Source organism: Coturnix japonica, chromosome 4 (genome assembly GCF_054131305.1).
Source record: "Coturnix japonica strain WE chromosome 4, WE-NBRP24, whole genome shotgun sequence".
NCBI lineage: Eukaryota > Metazoa > Chordata > Aves > Galliformes > Phasianidae > Coturnix > Coturnix japonica.
Window position 1 is genome coordinate 74,706,040 of NC_140666.1, and position 21,585 is coordinate 74,727,624.

At 40.6% G+C, this 21,585-nt stretch overlaps 1 protein-coding gene across 2 annotated transcripts in view; it reads right to left on the reverse strand.

The window, feature by feature from the left end:
- The window catches only part of RBPJ (recombination signal binding protein for immunoglobulin kappa J region), a 135,328-nt gene that overhangs the window by 71,068 nt on the left and 42,675 nt on the right, over positions 1–21,585 (reverse strand). The window contains exon 1 of one of the 2 annotated variants that reach the window (XM_015862725.3): positions 14,676–14,836. The exons of the other annotated variant lie outside the window; for it this stretch is intronic. Coding sequence (XP_015718211.1) covers positions 14,676–14,686 — 11 coding nt within the window. The 5' untranslated portion in view covers positions 14,687–14,836. Of the gene's footprint in view, positions 1–14,675; positions 14,837–21,585 lie in introns of those variants that run through there. 2 annotated transcript variants of the gene reach the window in all.

Sequence of the window (21,585 nt, forward strand, 5' to 3'; positions counted from 1 at the left end):
AAATGTAGAGTTGCAGGACTTACAACACCTTTATGTCTCAAATAGATGTCAATCTTTTTTAATTTCAGTCTCCAAAGCGCTTGCAGAATCCCTGAGCAATTGTTAATAGGTAACCTGATAAGTCATTGAAATCAGTACTTCTTATCCTCCACTGTTACATGCCCTACTACAAGTGAGTACACAGAGACAGATGGGGCAGGCTTTTACTGTAGCATAGTCTATACAGATTAATTAGAAAACAGTCCCAGTGCAGCTGATGCCAAAAAAAAAAAAAGTCCAAAGCATGAAAAAAAAAAAAAGAAAGAAAAAGAAGAAAGAAAAAAAAAAAGAATGACATCATTTCCTTGTGTCTTCCCTGAGGACGAAGGACTGGAGAATATGAGTCAGTCTGAAAAAATGAAATGAAAACAGCCCAGCTTTTAGTGACTTTCCCTTGTTCCTACCTTACTGTGGAGAGTAGGACAGTGAAAACAGCACAAGTCTTACCACACGCTGGGTTTTATAGTAAGAGTGAAGGTGTGCACATGGATAGTTTGGCTATACCATTTGCAACAAAGGTAGAGTGGACAGAAAGAAGAGGACTTGGATATGGGGAAGCATGACCTTGTGAGCATAACATTTATACGGGCATATGCTGTCAGCTACCAAGCAGGTATGCTCTGCAGCCAGTGGGTGAAATATTTTCAAAGCTCTTCAGAGAGAATAACACATTCCACATACCTTTCAGGTTCTCAGGCCCATTCCTTATGCCCCTGTTTTCTGTCTACAGTACAGAAGTGTTGGGAGGATGAGGTAGTGAAGAACTTACAACTTTCTTTGTGTAGGGACAGTACATTTTTTCCACTTGTTTGTAACTTTGCCATTTTCTCACTGTCTGACTGACATCATGGTATCAAATATGCAAGGCAAATGACATTTAATGAAATCTATCTTTCTGTGAGTGAGAATCACCTGGATAGTAATTAACCATCTATTTTCTCAAAATAGCATTGCTCTTTTCTGTTTAAACAATGTCAAGGATGATGAAAGCTTAGCTGCTCGAGTCAGTGGTTCATTTGAGGGTATCTCTGTAATTCCTTTAATATCAAGGATATTCACTGGGCCAGTGTTTCATAGAACATTCTGTGTTGGAAGGGACCCATGAGGTTCGCTGGCTCCAATTCCTGGCTCCACACAAGACCACTCAAACATCAGACTCTGTATGTGAGAGTGTTGTCCAAACACTTCTTCAACTGTGGCATCTTTGGACCTTGGCACCCAAAACTGCACCCAGCATTCTAGGTGTAGCTACATCAGCTCCAAAATAAACCACCTTAATTTTCTATTTTATTCCCTGTAAATTCCTAAGATTATTTTTCTTTTAGTCTGCTTGTTCATGTCTTAATATGCTGTGATACATCTTAGCTTTGTATTGCTATATCACAAACTTTAGGGCAAAAAACATCCTGAGGTTTATTTGATTCTATCACTGTACTGGTTTTCATTTAAAAATAAGTCTCTTTGAAGAAATATTTATGCCCATACTGATGTCTGAGCGTGCAGTCTGGAATGATGGCTGTGAGTAATCCTGATCTTCATCATGAAGTGGAAGTAGAGATGATGGATCTCACTGACAGCTTTATTGAATGACTCTGTGCACCAGGAGGAGAAAAACTGTGAAGACCCTATTAAACTCACTAAAATATTGGCTTTGGAGTAATTTCTCAGGCCTCTTTACCTCCACCAGCCTACGAGGGGCAAATGGGAATGAACTGTAGGATGGCCATGAGAAACCAGAACCACGCAAGCTTCATGTCATGCTGTGCCTCGGGCAGAGGTTTGCAGTAATCTGACCCTGTCCTCAGCATCTCTTTCCCCGAACTGCAAATCATTCCATTATCATGCTGTTTTACCATCATACAAATGCAAATTTGCCCTATAACAGAGAAAGTCATATCTCTGATGGAATAGATTTCGCCATCCCGTATCATCTGTGTGCTTTATACAGCAGGTTCTACGTAAGCCCAAGAAAAACCTTCTGATGTGTACTACTGATTGTTTACATACGTTATCAGAGGAAAAAGAAAACACAACAGGAAAGGAAAGCTGGCAGCTCACACTGCCAAGAAAGCTGGCAGAGGCTCGATTCACAGTCAGATCATTTCCAGTCAATAGGCTTTGTTTTCTTTTTGTACAAACCAAAACAGAACAGAACACCCTTCCTAGAAAGTTGCTGCACTTTAATTTTTTCCCCATTAGAGTCAGTCCGGAAGAATACTTGCAGCGACACTTGTGTTTGGAACTGAGGGATGAAATGTTGGGAGATTCTTCCAGGCAGATACTGTGGATTAAATACATTCAACACAAGAGATGCTGCTTGGAGCTCTGTTCACATTTCCCTGTGACAAACGCCTCTTAATGATAATGAAATATGGGATTTGCAATGCAAATAGAAATCAATGCCAAAATAAGAAGCTTAGGACCTAGGCACTTTTCTTGCCTTCAGGTCAGGTTCCACAATGGGAAGAGAAGCGGTGCCCTGTAGCAAGGGGAATGTTCCCCTGGTCATCAAAGGCAACTCTCGCAGCAGTTCTGAAACCAAAATGTTAGATGGAATAGAAAGTAATGCAAGCTTAATGAAAGTGTGCTTTAATAATGTCAGACAACATAGATGTGTTTAAATCTGTGCCGTGTCACAAGGAGCATGAGGACGGTGCAGTGGAAGTAGAGCACTGACAAATTCACTTCATACTCTGCTATGGTGTCAGATTCCAAACAGAAAACCAAAACACAAGTATTATCTCCTGGCACTGTAATGTGTAAATGGTGACTATCTATTTCATTTCCAGTTATGGGACATTTAAGGGCAGGAGCACTTCAGGTTTTCTGTTAAATTCTACTCAGTCCTATCAAGTACAGATGTTTCACTGCAGCAAAAAATGTTTCTTTTGAAAAGACTTCTAAATTTAAGGCTATTTCCTAATTAGAAGAAGAAAAAAATAATAGTCTTCTCAGAAACTGACATGGAGGAGATCACGTTGTCTGCTTCTGATGTTTAAATGAGATACATTCAGGAGACTAAAACTGGAATTCTAGTTTTACTGTGTCATCCCTATGTAAAGTAAGACCAAAGATCACCTATTACACACTGAAGTTGCTCTCAGGTTACAGCGTATGCAACTTCCCTCTGCTCTCCAAGGTGACTGGAGAGCAAGACTCTCCTGCAAGAACTGTCTGACTCCTTTCCACGAGAAGAGTAGAAGTGGACCAACAGTTAATCATTTTACTGAAGAGCCTTTGCTCACCTTCATTTCATGCTCATGACTCCAGCAGATGCTGGCTTATAACCAGCACATGGTAATGGCAGCAAAACTCATTTGCATTAGTTCCTTTAGTTCACTGTTTCCCTTACAGACCTGAAAAGAGATGAATCAAAAATAATTGCCTGCTTATAGAGTAATACTGAGTTGTTCATTAAACCTTGCTGGGGCACTGGATGCAGGCACTTGAATGATCTGGAAAATATGAGAAGAACTTGGCTAGGGAACAAAAACAAAGCTGATATGTGATAATGGCAAAAACAGAAGTCAAAGCTATATAATACAGGCAAATTCCTATTGAATGCCTCTTTGTCTTGCTTCAGAGAAACACAGAGAAGCACTCAGGATGTGCAGATAAGTAGGCAGTGTTCCTTACAGCAAAGCTGAAGGAAAGAAGGAAATGCTTCAAGGGTTAGTGCCTGGTTGCATGGAATATCGCTGGGCTGAAAGCAGTCAGCAGGAGTTCATCGTGATAGTCCTTCAAACTACTTTATCGCATCAATATGCAGTAATCAGTAAGAAGCAGCCACAGTACTTTCCCATTGCTATGTGCTCTATGGGCACATGGAGTGATAAGGAGAGGAACTAATGTGGGGTTTGGGTCAGTAAAGAGCACTGCATTGAATAGTGAGCTCAGCCCACATTTAAAAAATGTGGAAGGGGAACAAAAAAAGGGAACTACGATGGCATGTAAAATTCAGCTCTTCCTCTTGCCTAGCAAGTAGTCGTTCTGATAAGTAGTAAGGGAAATGTTTTTTGCATATTCATTCACATAGAAAGGAATAAAGACAAGTCAATAAACCCAGTCTTGGCCTCAGTGAGATAATTAGGACCAGTCAAAAATATCCTCAGCCTATTTTGCTGAGTTGAAAGCTATAGGATTGCATCTACTGCACTTCTACTTTCCTTTTATGCTCCACATCCCTGTAGCCAGGATGGAAGCACTGGTTCAGAAGCCAGTTAGTTATGTTCCAAAACAAAAGCTACAAAATTTTTCTACCAGTTTGTCAGACCTGAAGAGTTCCCTCCTGTGATGCAGCCACGTTACCATACATTTCTGTCTGGGAGCCCACAGCTCCGGAACATCCCTACACAAGCAGTCCTGGTGCTGCGTGTTATTTGGGATCCTACTTAAGCCAAGAGTAAGGAAGCCATGAAAGCCCTGGCTTTAACTTCATTTTGGCCTCCACCTCTATCGCAGTCAGCTTGCAATCCCAGCTCAAGCCAAAACCTGCCAGGCTCCCTGCCATGGAGGAGGCTGCAGCGGTTTGCTGCTGATTCAGGCTGATGTGGGCTGAGGGTCGCAGGGTTTCCAGGATCGCAGTCCAGCTGGCTTGATGGGCCCTACAACCTGCCTGCAGACCAGAAGCCATGGCAGATGCTGATATGATTCCTGTTGACTGAACTACTGTTTACCCTCAGCTGGCAGAGACTTTCCCAAACCTGTTGCTGCAATCCTTGCCGTTCACCTTTCAATCTGGAAATTCTGGATATGCCTATTTCCTTTTTTTTTCCCCCACTCTGCCTGTTAAACAGGAAATCTCATTGAATTTTCCTCCCACTCTAATTTGCACATAAATCTTAAAACGCCAACATTTCACCTCAAAAGATATTCTGCTGTTTGCCCATCTCTGGTGTAAGTGTTGGTATTTAAACCCTAAGAAAGACAGAATACATTCAAATGGAGAAATCCTTCCGAAATGCAGCAGATTGCACAGGGTTACCCTAAGAGAAGGAATGGTAGAGCTCTGCTGACACATTCCACCTTCTTTATACCAAAATTGTAGAAAGATCAACTAATGAGAGGACTGTAGTTGGTTTCCTCTTCTTGTTTTGTTCCCTTCTTTTTCTTTTACATAATCTTTAATCTAAACAAAAACAGTGAAAAATGCTGAACAAGAATTAGTATTTCAATGGGGTAATTTTTTTCTCCCTGCAACTCTGGTAATGTCATTGCCCAGCTGTAGAATTATCAGTAATTTGGAAAGATGTAATTTTTAATGCTCTACGTGGGTTGTTTTGTAAGATATCTCCTCTTAAGGCAGGCAGGTAAGTGCTATAATGGACATTAAAAACAAAAAGTCACTGTTGATGCATAAGGAAAAGTGTATGGTTTCCTAAGCTTTAAACTTCCTGTGCTCACGCAGCTGAACAATATGGAATTGTGTTGAGAAGGAAAGCGAGTTCCCAGTGGTACCTGGCTGGGTTTGGGATTACGCTCTCACTTAAGGATGTACCTAAATGTTGTTACAGAAGGCTCCAAAGCTGACATTTGCCTGAACATCTCGTACTGCGTTAGCACTACTTTTATCTGCAGTTAAATATTCATATTTTAAGAGGCTTTGCTTCTTGTGTACTGGGTTTTCCAAACCAGGAAGACCATGTGGTCACTGTGTGGGGTCAGATGCATAGAAAAAATCTAGGTAAATCTAGGTAACCCATGACAGGAGCAAAGCATCACTGCTTTGTAACTACCCTACCTCTGTGCACAGGTTCTGAAAAACATTATAAATAGTTTCTGTTTTAGCGGGAAACTTCCTGTTACTCATATATCTGTCACCCAGTCTGAGGTGTCAAGTTTATGATCAAAATGCAATGCAACACACCAAGTTTTATACCTCCAAGAAGATGAATCAATTCTAATTTACATTGCTTCATTTGTAGGGGCTCTGCAAGGAGCAGCCTGAAGAGAAAAGCAAAATGAGGAAGTTTCTGGATGACTATTTTGCACTAGAAGTGCTCATTATTTTTATATTAAAAGGCTTTTTGTGAGAGGTGGAAAGATTCTATCCTGTAATACGCCTTCAACACGCTCTATGCTCTTTCAGTGCCCACAGCTGAGCCTTCACGAAGAGGGTATTTAGTGCTGTAGGTGTTTAAGGCTTAAGGCTACAAACAAGAATAGGATTTCTTTTGTGTTAGTTAAAGTGGATAGAGACAGGGCAAGGGGGAATGGTTTTAAACTGAGACAGAGGAAGTTTAGGTTAGATATCAGGAGGAAGTTTTTCACACAGAGGGTGATGATGCACTGGAACAGGTTGCCCAAGGAGGCTGTGGATGCCCCATCCCTGCAGGCATTCAAAGCCAGGCTGGATGTGGCTCTGGGCAGCCTGGTCTGGTGGTTGGTGACCCTGCACAAAGCAGGGGGGTGAACCTAGATGAGCATTGTGGTCCTTTTCAATCCAGGCCATTCTATGATTCTAATGAGGTAGAACAGAGCAGTGTGATACAGCAGAGTGGTATGTGGCACTGTGAGAATATGGTGCTAAAAATTAGGAGACTGCATTATTTTTCTGCCTCTTTAATATTTTAATTTTCTTGGCAAGCATGTCTTCATTACATATTACACTTTCCAACCCTGTATCATAGATGAGAAACTTTTACAGAGTGCTGGTAGTCAGAGGACGGAAAATATAATGTTGGACCCTCTTTACTGCACATTTCCTTGCTACAGACTGCAAATGAATTTCCAAAACAGAAAGCACAGAAACAGGGATCTGGCTCCACAGCACTGTGCTGTGTTATGTACAGGTGCTGATGCCAGGAATCCGGAATCCTGAGAGTCAGCAGGTGTCTGTGTTGTGGCTCTTCTGTAGGGAATGAAGGTACAAACCCCAAAGAAGGTGTTTATCCTCAGTCTTCACTATGACTGTAAGAGGTTTTCTTCTGTCAGCAGAATGTTAGTAGCATTTTAAGGCATAAACAAGAAAGGCATAAAAAAGCCATGCAACGAGCACAGGCTCTCTGCAAAACTCTCTGTTCTCATTCCCCTCTCCCACGGCAGCAATAGATGGAACAAATCCTTCCTGCTTGGAGAAGTACACAGGCTTCTCTGCAGGTCATTTTTGTTGCCTCTCCCCAGAGTCTTGGCTTTTGCAGTTACACTTAGTTTAATTTTTCAGATCTGCTCGGATTTGGGCTGCAGATATTCTTTTGCCTTTTCTATTTTATTGCAGAGCTTGAGCTCTTCTTGCATAGTTACTGATTGGCAGCCACTTTATGGTACTCAAGTATTGATTTTTGTCACGGGTTACTAGTTTTCTTAGGATTTTATTTTCATAGCAGTAAAAGGCAGTAAGAGGTTTGAAAGTTTAACATTCATGAGCATTGGTTTTGTTCACAATAACTTTCAATTTTCTCACTTTAAAACACAAACAACCAGAACTGTTATAACAACAAGGGTGTCATAACAAGTCCCAGATCTCTTCATTGTTTTCCAGCCTGCTTTTAATTGTCTGAGTGTTACAAAAGTAAATTCAACAGTTTTGAATTAGCAGCATTTAAAAATCTCAGAGTATCTGGAACTAATAAGGCTTCTACTGAATGGTAGTTCTACAAAGAAAGATCATTACAAAATATATTAGTTTGTGGCCACTGTAATATACACTCTTAAGTTTTGGCCTGAGCTGACAGTGTACAGAACTAAAGAAAATAATGTATGATGATAAGGGAGAAACCAAGACCGTGCTAGATGGGGCCATTGAAATAGAGAGCCTGACAACATAAGAGTGCCAAAGAAAGAAATGGCAACCGTATTGCTGTAGAGCAGGACATAAACAAGGGCACCAAACTGATGGAGTAGGGGTGCTTTCAATAACGTGCATGAATGAAAGTATCCGTAATTCAAGATGAAAAAGAGATGAAAAAAACTGTTTGAATTTGCGTAGCCACCTGCCATTAAATAACCTAAAATCGAGCAAAAGTTATTGTGTGGCTAGGCAGAGAGAAGGGAAGATTACAGAAAGGATTAAAATGAAACAGCTGAGCTTTCTTACTACAGCTACAGAATTAAGGCATAAAACGAAAGAATACTCAGAGAGAATTTGAACCTAGTAATCATTAGATCAATAAAAAAGAATTTGTTTAGGACAACTGGGAACTTAAGAATGTGAAAGCAAGCACAAAAGTGATGTTTTGTCCAAGAACTTCTGGACAGGGAAAACCATTTTTTTTCTCTAATGTCAGCAGAAAACTTTGTCTAAATGTCAGCAGCAAGAAGAAAATGTGAAATCATCAGCAAAAAGAAACATTTATCATTCCTGAACTTCCATGTCACCTATGGCAACTTCTGGGAACAAGATTTTCCACGGGGAATATTATGAATCGTTAACTGGCAATGGATGTCAAATATTTTTAAACACCTCCCTGAAAACAAAGTATGTCATTGAACGTCCACTCCAGAATGGCTTTCTGTATCAGGAGGAAAATAAAGAAGAATGGTACACCTACTTTTGAGCAAGATCCAGGAAGATATTCAAAAAACACAAAGGGTGACAGGGTAGGTTTGTCAGGTTTTGCTGTACAGAAGCAGTTAGTTCATTCTAAAATGCTGAACAAATGAACCCAGTGTAGTCTTACAAATGATTGTTCATCACAGCGAAGCAGTTATGTAAGAGTGCCTTATTGAATCCTGAATCAAATAAAAACAGGTAGACAGCTGAGGACAGGTTGACACGTGAAACTCCTCCCACTGTTGAGCACAGCCTTTGGTGTGTGTCCAATCCATCACTGCTTCACGGGTCTTACAGGGTCCAGCGGGATCATAGTACCTTGCTACCAAAGGGGCTGAAAAATGCTACCAGTGTCTCCTCAGAGCTGCCCATGGGTGAAACTTTTAAGAAGAGGCCAACAGAATGCAAAACACTCCATCTGCAGGGAAGCATTTTCCACCCTAGCGGAAGGCCAGGGTTGCCAGGCCAGGCAAAGAGCCCCTCACCTGCTGTTTAATAACCATCCTGACCCCTCAGGGACTCATCCTTCTGCCTAATATTTCTTCATTTTAAGGGATTGGGCAGAGTTCTGACATGGGATTGACCAGAAGTACCTGTTTTGAGAGCTGGCTATGATGGAGCCAAGGAAGAGGCAGCACTGACAACATCCTTATCTACATTTGCCATCAAACCAGTGTGAGTTACTCTTAATAAGGAGAAGACTTTTCACCTGCAAATTAGGGGTAAGTATTTTTCTGCCAACTAGTATCTGAGAAGGATGTGTTTTCAAGCTACACTTAAAAGTTAGAACAGTTTATTTTAAGAACCCAGTACCCAGAGACAAGGGGTTTTCTTTGGGAATATCTTCTGGTTTCATTTTTACTGTTATTTTCACATCTTTGAAGGGGAAGACAACAAAAAGCTGACATAAACTAATGCAATTTATATTCATTTTGCTGTAACTGGAGACGTTCCTGTTTATAGAAAAACACTCCTGAGTTTTAAGATGACATTTAAAAATAATGGCACAGTCCCCTGTCATCTCCTGGGCTACTGATGTAACACTCAGAATTCAAGCCACTGCTGTGTGCCATGTCACAGGACAGAAACCTTAAGTCCTGTGTTTGTGGAGGCACAAAAGAGGATGTGCTGTGTCTCTTTGGAGGCTCTCATGGGCCACTGAAATAGCAAAAGAGAGAAGGAAGCACTGTTGCCGCTCAGCTCAGTAAATAACCCGGATTCTTAGCAAATAGGCGCACTGGGGCTTTCTTAGGAGTGAACATCCAATCACCTCACCCTCAAGATAGGAAATCTAAGCAAAAAGCAGGATTCTCTCAAACAGAGCACCACAGAAGCCTGTTGACCATCAGATGACCACACGAGGGTTCCAGGAATTTAAAGGTTATGAAAATAAACCTAGTTTTACCATTCAATGTCTAAACAGGACACTTCATCATTACCTAAATAGACTGTTAAATCAGAGGTAAAACTAATGTTCCAAGAACTCTCTCATGGTGCTATTTAGAACATAGACTACCACTCCAACCCTTCAAAAAGCTCAGCTCCCACTTATTGAGGATACTGAAAATTAGTTGAAAAGTTGGCTTTTAGCCGTACAGCCTACCTGAATGCATGTACTTTAAAGCTCCTGTAGTGTCTTTCATCAGCGAAACCCACGTTCACCCTTGACAGGAACTGTGAAAATCTCTTAGAAAAAGATAAATGTTTGCACTACTTATTCTGGGTTTGCTTAGTTCTGGGCCTATTACTGCCATGGAAAATTCAGGAACGTTTGACTGAGTCTGCTAAAGAAGCATCTTAAGGAAAAGGTTAAATAAATCTCATGCCTATGCAATGATTCAATGGATTTATGATTATAAAACCTAAGCTCACGGAATTTTGAACACAACACAGTTTTTATTTTGCTGGATTAGAAGAGCAGACGTTTTATCAACATGCAGGAGATTCTGCAAACTTCATTTGATCATACTGCATAATTCTCTTTTCTTTGTGCCGGTCTGAATTTCAGTGATGCAGAAAATCTGACGTGCCATTTTTGGATGCAAAATTTGTAAAATACTTTTTAATGCATGCGTATATCACACACACATACCTCTGTGCCTGCACCCATCTTCCTTTTGCTGTCATTTCACCATTAGATTCCATATAAAAAACAAGGAGTTTTTTTCTGAATACTTTTCTAATGGCTTAGAATACCCCCTGAGGCTGAAAACAGGCCAGAGTTTCTGGAAATCTAAATCCGCTTATTTTAATAGTTTTTTTTTTAAATCCTTGGCGTTTAGCTTTGAACTTTTACCAAGAAAAGTTATATCTTATAAACAATGGCATTTGTTGATTGGATGAAGGACTAGATCAATATTGGTTTTGGCAACTCGTTTTGGCTGTGTTTGCCTGAAGAAATATGCTGGTTGTGGTGTTAAAAAGTTATGTCAGTTCCTTAACATGTGCCTCTTTTTCTTGGAGCACTGCCTGAAATTTAGTTTCCAAAGTTACTTCCAGAAGTTAACCTAGAGGCTGGCCTCCTCTGCGAAGGAAGCTACACAAAAAAATACTGGAATATAATCTACTGTTGCGAGCTATCACCACGCATGAAGTAAAATGATTCAAGATTAAAGCCATATCATAAAACAATGTATTTTTGTTTCACAGAAGCACTGCACTGTAGGCCCCAACTCTCATTTACACTGATTAAGTCTGATTTATGCTGTTCTTGCATTTTAAAAGGAGGTTGGAAGTAAATAAGTAGAATGATAGCAGTAAGGTTTTAGGCACTATGGGAATAATCTGTCTGATACACAGCAAAATACAAGCCACATGATTTCCATGAATCTGTTCCTGATTCAAGCCCAGCACTATGAATGTACAAAAATCTTTAAGGGAAAACATGCCATTTTGATTTCAAAGTTTCCACTGAGAGGAAATGCAAACTGACAAATTGCTGCGATTACATTCAGAATTAACAACTTCATCTTATTTTGATTTGAATTTGTTTAGTTTCAGCTTCTGACCATTTCAGCCTCTGATACGGCTGCTACAGGAAGGAGTCACTTTGATTTAAAATGCCTGTCTTCAGAGTCAATGGCTCCTCTCAGTATGGGTTGAAGGATGCTTTTCAACGTATGGGTTGAAGGATGAGCTGGCTGACCTCCAGAGCCAGATAAAATATCCTGCAACCAGTACAAAGGTACCTACGTCATAGTGGTCCCATATCTATCTATCAGTCTCCCATACCTGCCCTTAGTTCACCTATCTGTCCTGGTGCTTAGCTCTCAGCTGCATTCCCAGAAAGCAATCACATTACATTCCAGACTTTCTTCTGCTGTGCTAAAGAAGACAAGCTCCTTCATTGCTCCCAAAGAGCAGTTTTCACAGTTCACTCAGGTGCCTGCTGTACATGCGTACGTCTGAATTCTCAAGTGTGAGCAAACAGATTTTCCACAGAGCATCTTACGAAGAGTCTCAACGAGGAGCATTAATATTTTCCGCTTTTAAAAAAGAAATTCTCTCACCTGATTCACATTGAGATTACTTACACCTTCTTACATTCAGGTCACTCTGTTCCTCTGCCTGACAAAAGCCTCTTCTTTATTTTTCTCTTTTTAATTTTGTTGTAGTCTAATGAAGAAGGTCACTTTACAATAGAAATTAATGTTGTTTGACCCAGAGAAGGGAATTCATCTCCTCTGTCTTTAGGCGCTTTCAGAAAGTAATTTAGTCTCTCCTGAGAAAGGTGTCCCAAACCGGTGGGATAAATGAGCAGTAAAAGCTCTCATCCCTACATGTTAATTGCAGGTAGCTTTTGATAATGCGGTAGTGGAAAGTATTGCATCAATCAATTATACAAATAGAGAATCGCATTTCCCCTCCCATGAAAAAGAACAAAACCACTTATTGAACATTACTGTATATTCTGCATTATTTCTTATTTTCCTCTAATAATGTATAAATGGGTTGTTTGTGGTCTTTTCTGGTCATTACTTTTAGCACTGATCTTATCTATAGGAATAGAAGAAACCATAGTCCATACATTTATGACGTCTAGGGATCTCCTCTTCCCCCATCCTGCTCAGAGCCAAGGATATTTTCCTCATTTTGAGCTCCAAAACAATTATTTCTTAACACAGCACAAAGAAGACAAAACAGCCCCATCCAATGGTAGATGAAGACTATTATATATGTAGTACTTTTTCCATTGAGCTGTTCTTTATTAAATGAGTCGAGCTGCTTGTAGATCTATTAGTACCTGCTAGAGAGTTTCTTTAAAGATTTTGGAATGACATCTCCCATTCCCAAGTTCTTTCATTATTCCAGAAAACCTTTCCAGTCTACACTCAGTTACATGTTTTTCATCACCAAATCTAATCACTTCCAGAAAAGGAGAAAAAATGTTCTAAAAATAAGTGGCCATTTCTCTGTACTTCACAAGAAAATTTTCAGACACTGTTATAAGTCCAGCCCTTCCTGCAGTCACTGGCAGTGTGCTGTCTGAGTTTTGATCAGCGCTACTTTTGATGGCAGCATCTGTCATCATTTGAAGTGGTATGTGAGAGAAAATAAGTTCAGTTAGCGATCTAAAATGCTGCCATTCTCCTCTACCAGAAATGCTGATTCTGAATTATGACAAGAGTGGAGACAGTTTCCTTATTTCTCCAGAATTTGCCTGACATGTTGGGGAGCAAAGTGTATCCTGACATGTTGGTGTCTCTGTGACTCTACACAGTCAAATTTGATCATTTGACCCAAAAAATAAAACTGAAAAATACTTTCTCTGAAGGACAAAAAGAGATTTGTCACTCTTTTTAGTCTTCATTTCTTTTACTCATTTGCTCACTCTTAATACACGATAAACGGATTACTTTACCAAGGGTACTAAAATCAATCCATGCTCTTGGAGAAGCTCTCAGCAGTTCACAGGTGTCCTGTCAACGCCATTTCATTGCTGGGCTTCCTGTCTAACCCACAGTGTATACCTCCCCAGTGCATCTCCACATTTAATGCAACAGCACGTCCTTGACACAGCTGCTGGGCCACAGCCATGGCCACATCTCATCTTGCCAAGGCAATGCCCTCACCTGACCCAACAGTAGGAACAGTCCCCTGTGCTTTTGTCTCAGTCAGACCAAAGCGAAGCTGTTGGACTTTCTATGGAAGGACTTCCTTTTCTGTTGGGATTTTAGGGAAGACCTCAGATCTCATTTACTCGGTTATAATTTTTTACACTGGATTGCAAAGCTCTTCTTCATCGTGTTTTTTTCTTCCTCAAAGAGCACAATTCACAGACTTTCCCTCAAGTTTGTCATCCACCCAATATACAGAGCTCCTTGAATCTTTCTCTGCACGTTCCCCCGTTGTTGACCCATTGTTGTGGATCATCACTGAGTTCACTCCATATTTATTTATTTATTTATTTAAGATAACTCTTGAATGGTCAAAGCAAAAAATGCAGCATTCTAGAAGTTCTTTGAAGGAACAAGCAAGAGCAGAAACTTGTAGCCAACTTGCTTGTCTTCTCGAGTTGATGTTACCCCTACTGATTCCCACCACTTAACTCCTCCCTCCTGCTCAGAGGCAGAGAGCAATCAATAAGATTATCAGTGATCCTCAAGATCCTTATCATGATCCTTATTTATGAAACATCTACTACCTGCCGTGCAAAAGGTCTGTCATTCTGCACACACATGTGCCATGGAGATTCAGATGCCTGTGATCTCCTCACCAGCTCTAGGGAGGGACTCACAGGCAAGTGGGGCCAATGTACACTCTGGCTGTGTGCTTGAATCAGACACCTCAAGAGCAGCACTTGTCCAGAGGAACATTTAGACTTTCCACAAAGGCCTCAAGCTATAGCTGTATGGCTCACAGAGAGAAAATACAGCCTCAGAGCAGTCTTCTCATCTTCCAGTATGATAACTCTCAAAATTAGTTATGAAGGGCAGGCAACATACAATTCAATTCTATAAAAACTGACATAGTTATGCTTTATGGCACCAGACTTAGATCATTTAGCTAATTATTCAATTTTTTGCATTAAGCTCTCTTTTCTGGAAAATGTATTGTTAAAGGAGCTAATATAAAGTAAGACAGAAGCAGAATAGCAGTTCAGCAAGGTTTAAGAGTGTGTTTAAATAACACAATAAGCACTTACAAGACTTTCATTTGGCTTGGCTTACAGCATCAGCACGCGACGTTCTTGCAGTGCCCTGAATCACTGAGCCACAGAACTGCCTTACCCCATCCCTCTGTAATTCCCAAGCAGAGAGGTTTCTGGTCCAAGCTATGGTATTTTCAGCTTGAAGTGGAAAAGACAAGCTTTCCAGATCTTTCATGTGCAATATATTAACTACGTAAAAGAGCAGACTTCCTTATTCGTATATGGAGCAGGCTATATTCCTCTTTCACTATGACTGTCAGATCTGTGACACAACCTCACAAACCCACTGTAGAGAAATTCAGAAAGATTTTAGAGAAGTCATTTAACTTTTACTGAATCCAAAATGCCAGAGACTTGCTTTTAATGACTGAAAGTTTGCTTTACAAGTGATCTTAGTAAGAGAAGGAAAATGAGTCATGTGGAATATATATCGTGTATGAGGCATCTTCCCCACAGAAGGGCAGAGGGAATGCAGAGAGGAGATTTGCCTGGACTTCTAACAGCCTCAAAGAGCTTTTTCCTCCTTACTTTGTGGGACAATAAATTTCTTTGTTTATGTACAGAAGCAGTCATTATGTCTATCCAAACCTCTACCTGAGCAGGCTACTCAGCATATGACTCGTATGCCTGCTTTGAATGGCATTGCCAGTGTGGCATTTGAAGCCTGCAGCTCACACAGCCCCAGCATCAGCAGCTATGAAAGCTGTCTATCTTCTCCTCACCCTCCTCCGGGATTCTGTGCTCTTCAAACATGGATGTGATGAAGAGCAGCAAGAGAGCATGAATGCAAGGCAATGTATAAAATTATGAAATAACATGGCCACTTGTCAAAATTCACAGAGTTGTAAGAAGAACAGTTCTGAGATGCTAGACACATCTAGCATCCTTTACAAGAAACACCCACATGCCTTTCTGTCCTGTAACATTTTCCCCTTTACATGTGTGTCAGGCAGGAGGAGGTTATCGCTGCTCTAATTTTACATCCAAAGAACCCGGTGGTGTTAATAGAACAGCAGGCACTGGTAAAACAACAGCCATGACTGTGCAGTTAGTCAGCCCTTCAGGAAGCAACCTCTGCCTTGCCAATGAGATGATCCTGTTTCCAAAGACTTATTGCTCAGGGACTTTCTTTTAGTGTCTGAAATTTGGCCTTAGAAATTATCACGATGTGAAAAGGTCAAGAGTTGATGTGGTCATTTTGTATAAAAGCATCCAATGGAACAAAACAGATCATCCTAAAGTACCAAAGTCAGGACAGAGCAAGTGACTGTACCCACATTTGTTTGCCAAACTGACCTTACTGACTCAACTGACTGTTGAACCATGCTTAGTTCTGCTGCTGGTGATAGAGTCTCACTCACATGAAAAAGCTCTAACTTGGGCTCTGTTGGGCCCGTCAATGGTTCCACTGAAACTATACTGCTGATTTCATAAGCTATTTATTTCCTGTGAATACCTTGGAAAAAATCTTAGAAGAGACTTAAATGAAGGTAGTATTGTAACTTGGCAACATCATTTCTAAATTCATTACTGCTCATTTTCTGTTTTCCTTTGCGGAGCTCTGGTGCCTGTCATCAATAGTCAAGGGGAAACATGGGGCTGTTTTGTTTAATTCTGATTCTACAGAACAAAATCCTACTGGCTTCGGTGTTTGGCCCTAAAAAAATTATTGAATTTCCCGTAGGAAGCTGGAACTTTAAAATATTCTGTGTTGATGCATTTTTAAGTCTGCCCAGATGTAATACGCTCACACAAATTAGCCTCACTTTTTGAGTACCTGGAACAGAAAGATTTCCTAATTAAAGAAGATATATTCTGTATTCATCTTTTCTATTGTGATTCAAGCCATATGATCAGCTTATTTTTCTTAAGTCACGGATTGCAGAGCTCATTTAGCCATGGTGATTCAACATAGTGCCATGCTGTGTTTGTACAGAAACATCGCAGAAGGGAGATTCCAGTGGGATTTTAGCAACCCCTTTCCAACACAAGAATTTTGAATAAAATTACTTGGCCATAGGCAAAAGAATTTCCTTTTGGCAGTTTTTCTCTCCAAAGAAAACACAAAAAGTGGAAGTTAAATAGTGATGTTAATAGAGTTTCGTTGCAGTAAGAGAAAAAGTTGTATTCTCAACAGCATAGATACAGCAGCAGCTGGCAGACAGCTTCTTTAATGGACCTTCCCTTTATTCAGCCCCTTTCCTGGATTCAGGTCTTCACAGAGCTAATCCCTAGCTTGGACCATGCCTGCCCATCCCACTTCCTTTTCTTAGAATCCTCTGTATCAGATGAAGGAGGGCAGAGAGCAAGGAATGAGGTCAATGCTGAGATTTTACTATTTTAAGTGCTAGTTACTAAGGAAATGCTTGCAAATATTAGGGTTTGCTTTGTGTTAAGTTCTAATGGAAATAAAAAGATGAAGGCTGAACAATTCTTTGAAAAAGCCACAAGAAAAAAGAACCCAAAACAACTACCCATACTTCTACTTGGCTGCCATCTGAATGGCGTAGGAAGCACCAGAACACAGCAAGTCTGCCACACTTATTAGAGCCAAAGAAAAAAATGTTTCCTTAGAAAACACGTCAGAAAAATGCCCTATCTGCTACAGGTTTTCTGGTTTGCTTTCTTTTCTTGTGTTCTCTTTCCATTTCATCCTCCCTGGTGAAAGAAAAGAGCAGAAAGGAGGAAATATTTTTCACTCTTGAAAAGAAAACCGAAAGAATGATTTTTTTTTTACCAAGAGATGTCCATTTTCCTACTGAAAAACAGTTCTTCATGAATAATACCAGTCAGTTCCTGCCACTATCTGCATTCATGACTACTGATGCCCTGATGATGACTCCACTGCCTACAGTCACACCATACCATACCACACTACAACATACCATACCAGTTAATAAACCAGCAGCCTCATGTGCTGACTTGGATCACAGAATCACACAATTGTAGGGGTTGGAAGGGACCTCCAGAGATCATTGAGTCCAACCCCCCTGCCAAAGCAGGCTCCCTACACCACATCGCACAGGTAGGTGTCCAGTCGGGTCTTGAATATCTCCAGAGAAGGAGACTCCACCACCTCCCTGGGCAGCCTGTTCCAGTGCTCCGTCACCCTCACTGTAAAGAAGTTCTTCCGCACATTTGTGCAGAACTTCCTAAGGATTCAGTTTTCCTTGGAAGACAAACTCCCAGGTCTCCCTCTCTGTTTGCTGGCTTCAGTATTTCCAGATGAGACAAGTCTCTGCCTGAGTCCCACCAGAGGAGATCCCTAGGCAGGACAGACTTTGGTCATCCTTCCCTTTACTCCTAAGTCTTCATCAAAATGTCTACATAAAATCAACTTTAACCAGACTTTGGCCAGCCACTGACAAGAAATGAATCTTGGAAAAATCCAAACTAACTTTGGGAAACAACTTGATTTCATCCTGTATTTTATGGATGTCCTCAAGATATTTAAATTGGTGAAGAGACATCTAAACTACTCAGATGTCTTTTCTTTTTCTGACTGCGAAGTTATTATGCCCTCGGTACAAATATCAGCTTGGAAGTATGTTGTAACAGCACCCAGCACACGTGCAATCCTGCAAGAAATCCCACCATCAAAAATTAATTTTCTCAAGAAAAAACTGTATCAATTAAAATTAAAAAAATTAAAATTAAGTAAACTTATACTTAATTTTAGTAGATCGAAACTTTAATTACCTTTGTGAAGAATTCATCCCAAATGGTTCATATGAGCTGGACACCTCTGGATAACCTCTCTTTAGCTTTTATAATAGCAGAGGACACAATCCCATCTCACTTTGGAAATTGCCCGATTTTCCAGTATTCTCTAAATGTTTACAAAAATGATGCATCTAAGGGGCACTGAGACCATTCTTCGCACCCCACTTCTTTCTGATTCCTCTTTCTTTATCAGTTCTTAGTATCTTATTTCTTTTTCTATCACACAGGATGGGGACCTGCCACTTCTCACTTGCTAACACCTACATCATGTGTACATGAATAAACTGTCCCTTACTTTCAACTTACCCGTACAATATAGTTAGGTTAAACTGAAGGGGGTCTTTATCACCAATAACCTAATTGCTATGCAGTAATTTGTTGCTTCCGCATTTTATGCAAGTGTAGGGTTAAAATGTGAAGCTGGTCATAAAATGATCCAAGCACATAACAACATGACTGTATTGCAGTGCTGAGTGATCTAGCCAATTAGATACACAGCTACACAGATACAGTGCTGTGACAGGGCAATAAATATACCTTTGGTTGTAGGCAAGCTGAAAATATACAAGCCTGTTCATTTGGAATTTGGTGTTGGAAGATTTCCTCCCGTATGTCCACCATGTGTCAGACTAATGCTCCAGCTCTGGAGACTGGCAAGGCACACTGAAGGCAGGTACACAGTTCTGTGTCAGGCAGATAATGGTACAGTGCAGTGCTGTTTCCCGTCCGTCTAGAGCAGTATGCATTCCTGCTCTGCTGCAAGTATGGAACAGAATTATCTTTAAGTAATCCATTTATTCTTTTGACTTCCCTTTATCATCTCTGCACATTGACTTGTAACTTAGTCTTGTTTCCTTTTACTTCTCCTTTATGCTGTACATGGAAAAACCAACAGTAGGTTCTTAAACAATACTAATTTTAATGAACAATTCTCATGTTAATTTTCTGTTCCTAATTAACTATGATTAGGAACCACTTTCAGCTTTGGAGAGCAGGCTGGCAGTTTTTCTTGAATCATTTCATGCCCCATTGTAATTGCATAAGGTAACAAAATCATTGAGCACTCTTCCTCTGTTAGGTGGAGCTCCAATTTTAAGTCACCCTCTCCTGGGTGCGAGACTGTCTATATTTAAAAGTTGGCTCTTATTTTTAGAATCTCACTCAGAGTACTGCTTTACATGTCCAGCAAATACAAGGTGAAGGTATGTAAGATGATTTCTTCTTAATGCTACCAAATTACATCCCTGCCAGATGCATAAAAGGGCTGACCAGTCTGCAACTGGTCATCACTAATTCCTCTTTCAGAACCTGACAAATGTGGACCGCGTGTGTAGATGAGGCTCGGTGCTTGCTAGTCCGTGGCTCTACCACGGTGCACTGTTCTGTCTGCAGTGTGAGGCAGTTCCTTGCCCCACTCCAGCTGCCTGGACCAACCATCCCCTCTCAGTGCTCATGCTCCAGCTGTGGGACTCATCTCATGGCACTGCAGCCATACTAGTGCTGTTCTGTTGGTGGTACACATGGCAGAACTCAGTAGAGCAGATTTGAAATGTGATTTAATATGAGTAAACCAGGAGACAGAACCAGAGGACACTGCAGAGAAAGGGAGCTGAAAGGGAAGCCAACATATTTCAGAGAACATAGCATGACTCAGAGTCACAGGACCATGAATGCTCAAAGTTCAAGTGTCTTAAACTAAATGTGAAAGACTACCAGCTTTTCCATCCATCTCCTCATTTTGTCCTTCTTTGGGCCACTGTTTATGGTAGTTTTTCCATCATCTACAGGGAGCACGAGATGAACTGGAAAAGAAAAAAGTGGCTTGCAAAACGCTACGTTTCTACCTTTCAGACTGAAGCATTATTTGCAACAGTGGGATCCTTTGCACACTAATGAAGTCACACACACTAGAGGGTGACCATTCCATTTCAGAGTTCACTGCATTACTGAGACAGTGCAATAAAATCCAGCATTAAACTTTTAAGAACTTGAGACAGCTTTGAAAAGTCTCACTTCTGATCAGAAGACTTCCTAGTCTGTGTTCCAACTACAGTGTAAATGTCTAATTAAAATCTGAACTTAAGCCTTCTTCCCTCCTACTACATTCCCCCTTCTCCTAGCACTGCAATTTACAGAAGCAAAAAGAGGAAATCTGATGATTACATTTTTCCAATTGTAGAACAATTTGTGCTTAGTGTTCCCTGCGGTGATCTTCACATAACATTCTCATTTCTTATTCCACTTGCACATGGCAGAAGGAAGAAGTGATTGCTACATGACCTCAGTGTGCCCACACCATCATTTACCCAGGCGGCAAATGAGGGCTGAGGATCCAGCTGCATGACTTCTTGCAAAGGCCCTGGGAGGTGCCCAGTGCCCAAAGCTGACCTCAGTGTCACCCCATGATCACCAAAATACTGGATAGCATCATGTAACTGATCCTTCTTAGACTGCAGGATTCACTTACTTCTGATTGCTATAAGTCTTTAAGTACATAGGCACATAGTATAGTAACACTTCCATGGTGACTTCCACCAAGTGATCTCAATACACTTTTAAAGGCATAAACTGATAGTTACCTGTACCAGAAGCTCTAAGACTGCTAGCATATCAATCAGTTGTCCTCTCTGATAGACAACACTAGATTTTTTAGAAGATGACTAATAAATCTTTATAAAATAATATTTATTTTTAAAGGAAAGTATTAGTTGTTAAATCACTGCTCCAAAACATCTGATCTAATGGGTGGCAACCCTGCCCACAGCAGTGGAGTTGGAACTAGATGATCTTTAAGGTCTTGTCCAGCTCAAGACATTCTGTTACTCTAGAATTCTATGAAGATATATTAGTTGAACATGTCACTGTCCAAATAACAAATGTCTATTCTGCCTGTTGTGCAGGACAGTATATACCCAGGAAAGATCTTAGATAACAAGACTGAATAGGCTCAGAGACAACAGGCTTAACGAATGAAATGCTGTGTGAGATTACATCTGAGGACCATGAAGATGATCAGAGAGGGCTGGAGCACCTCTCCTATAAAGGTTGAGGGAACTGGGCTTGATTAGCTTGGAGAAGGCCAGGGAGACCTCACTGTGGCCTTCTAGTACTTGAAGAGAACATATAAACAGGAAGAGGAATGGCTGTTTGCAAGGGTGGACAGTGATAGGACAAGGGGGAA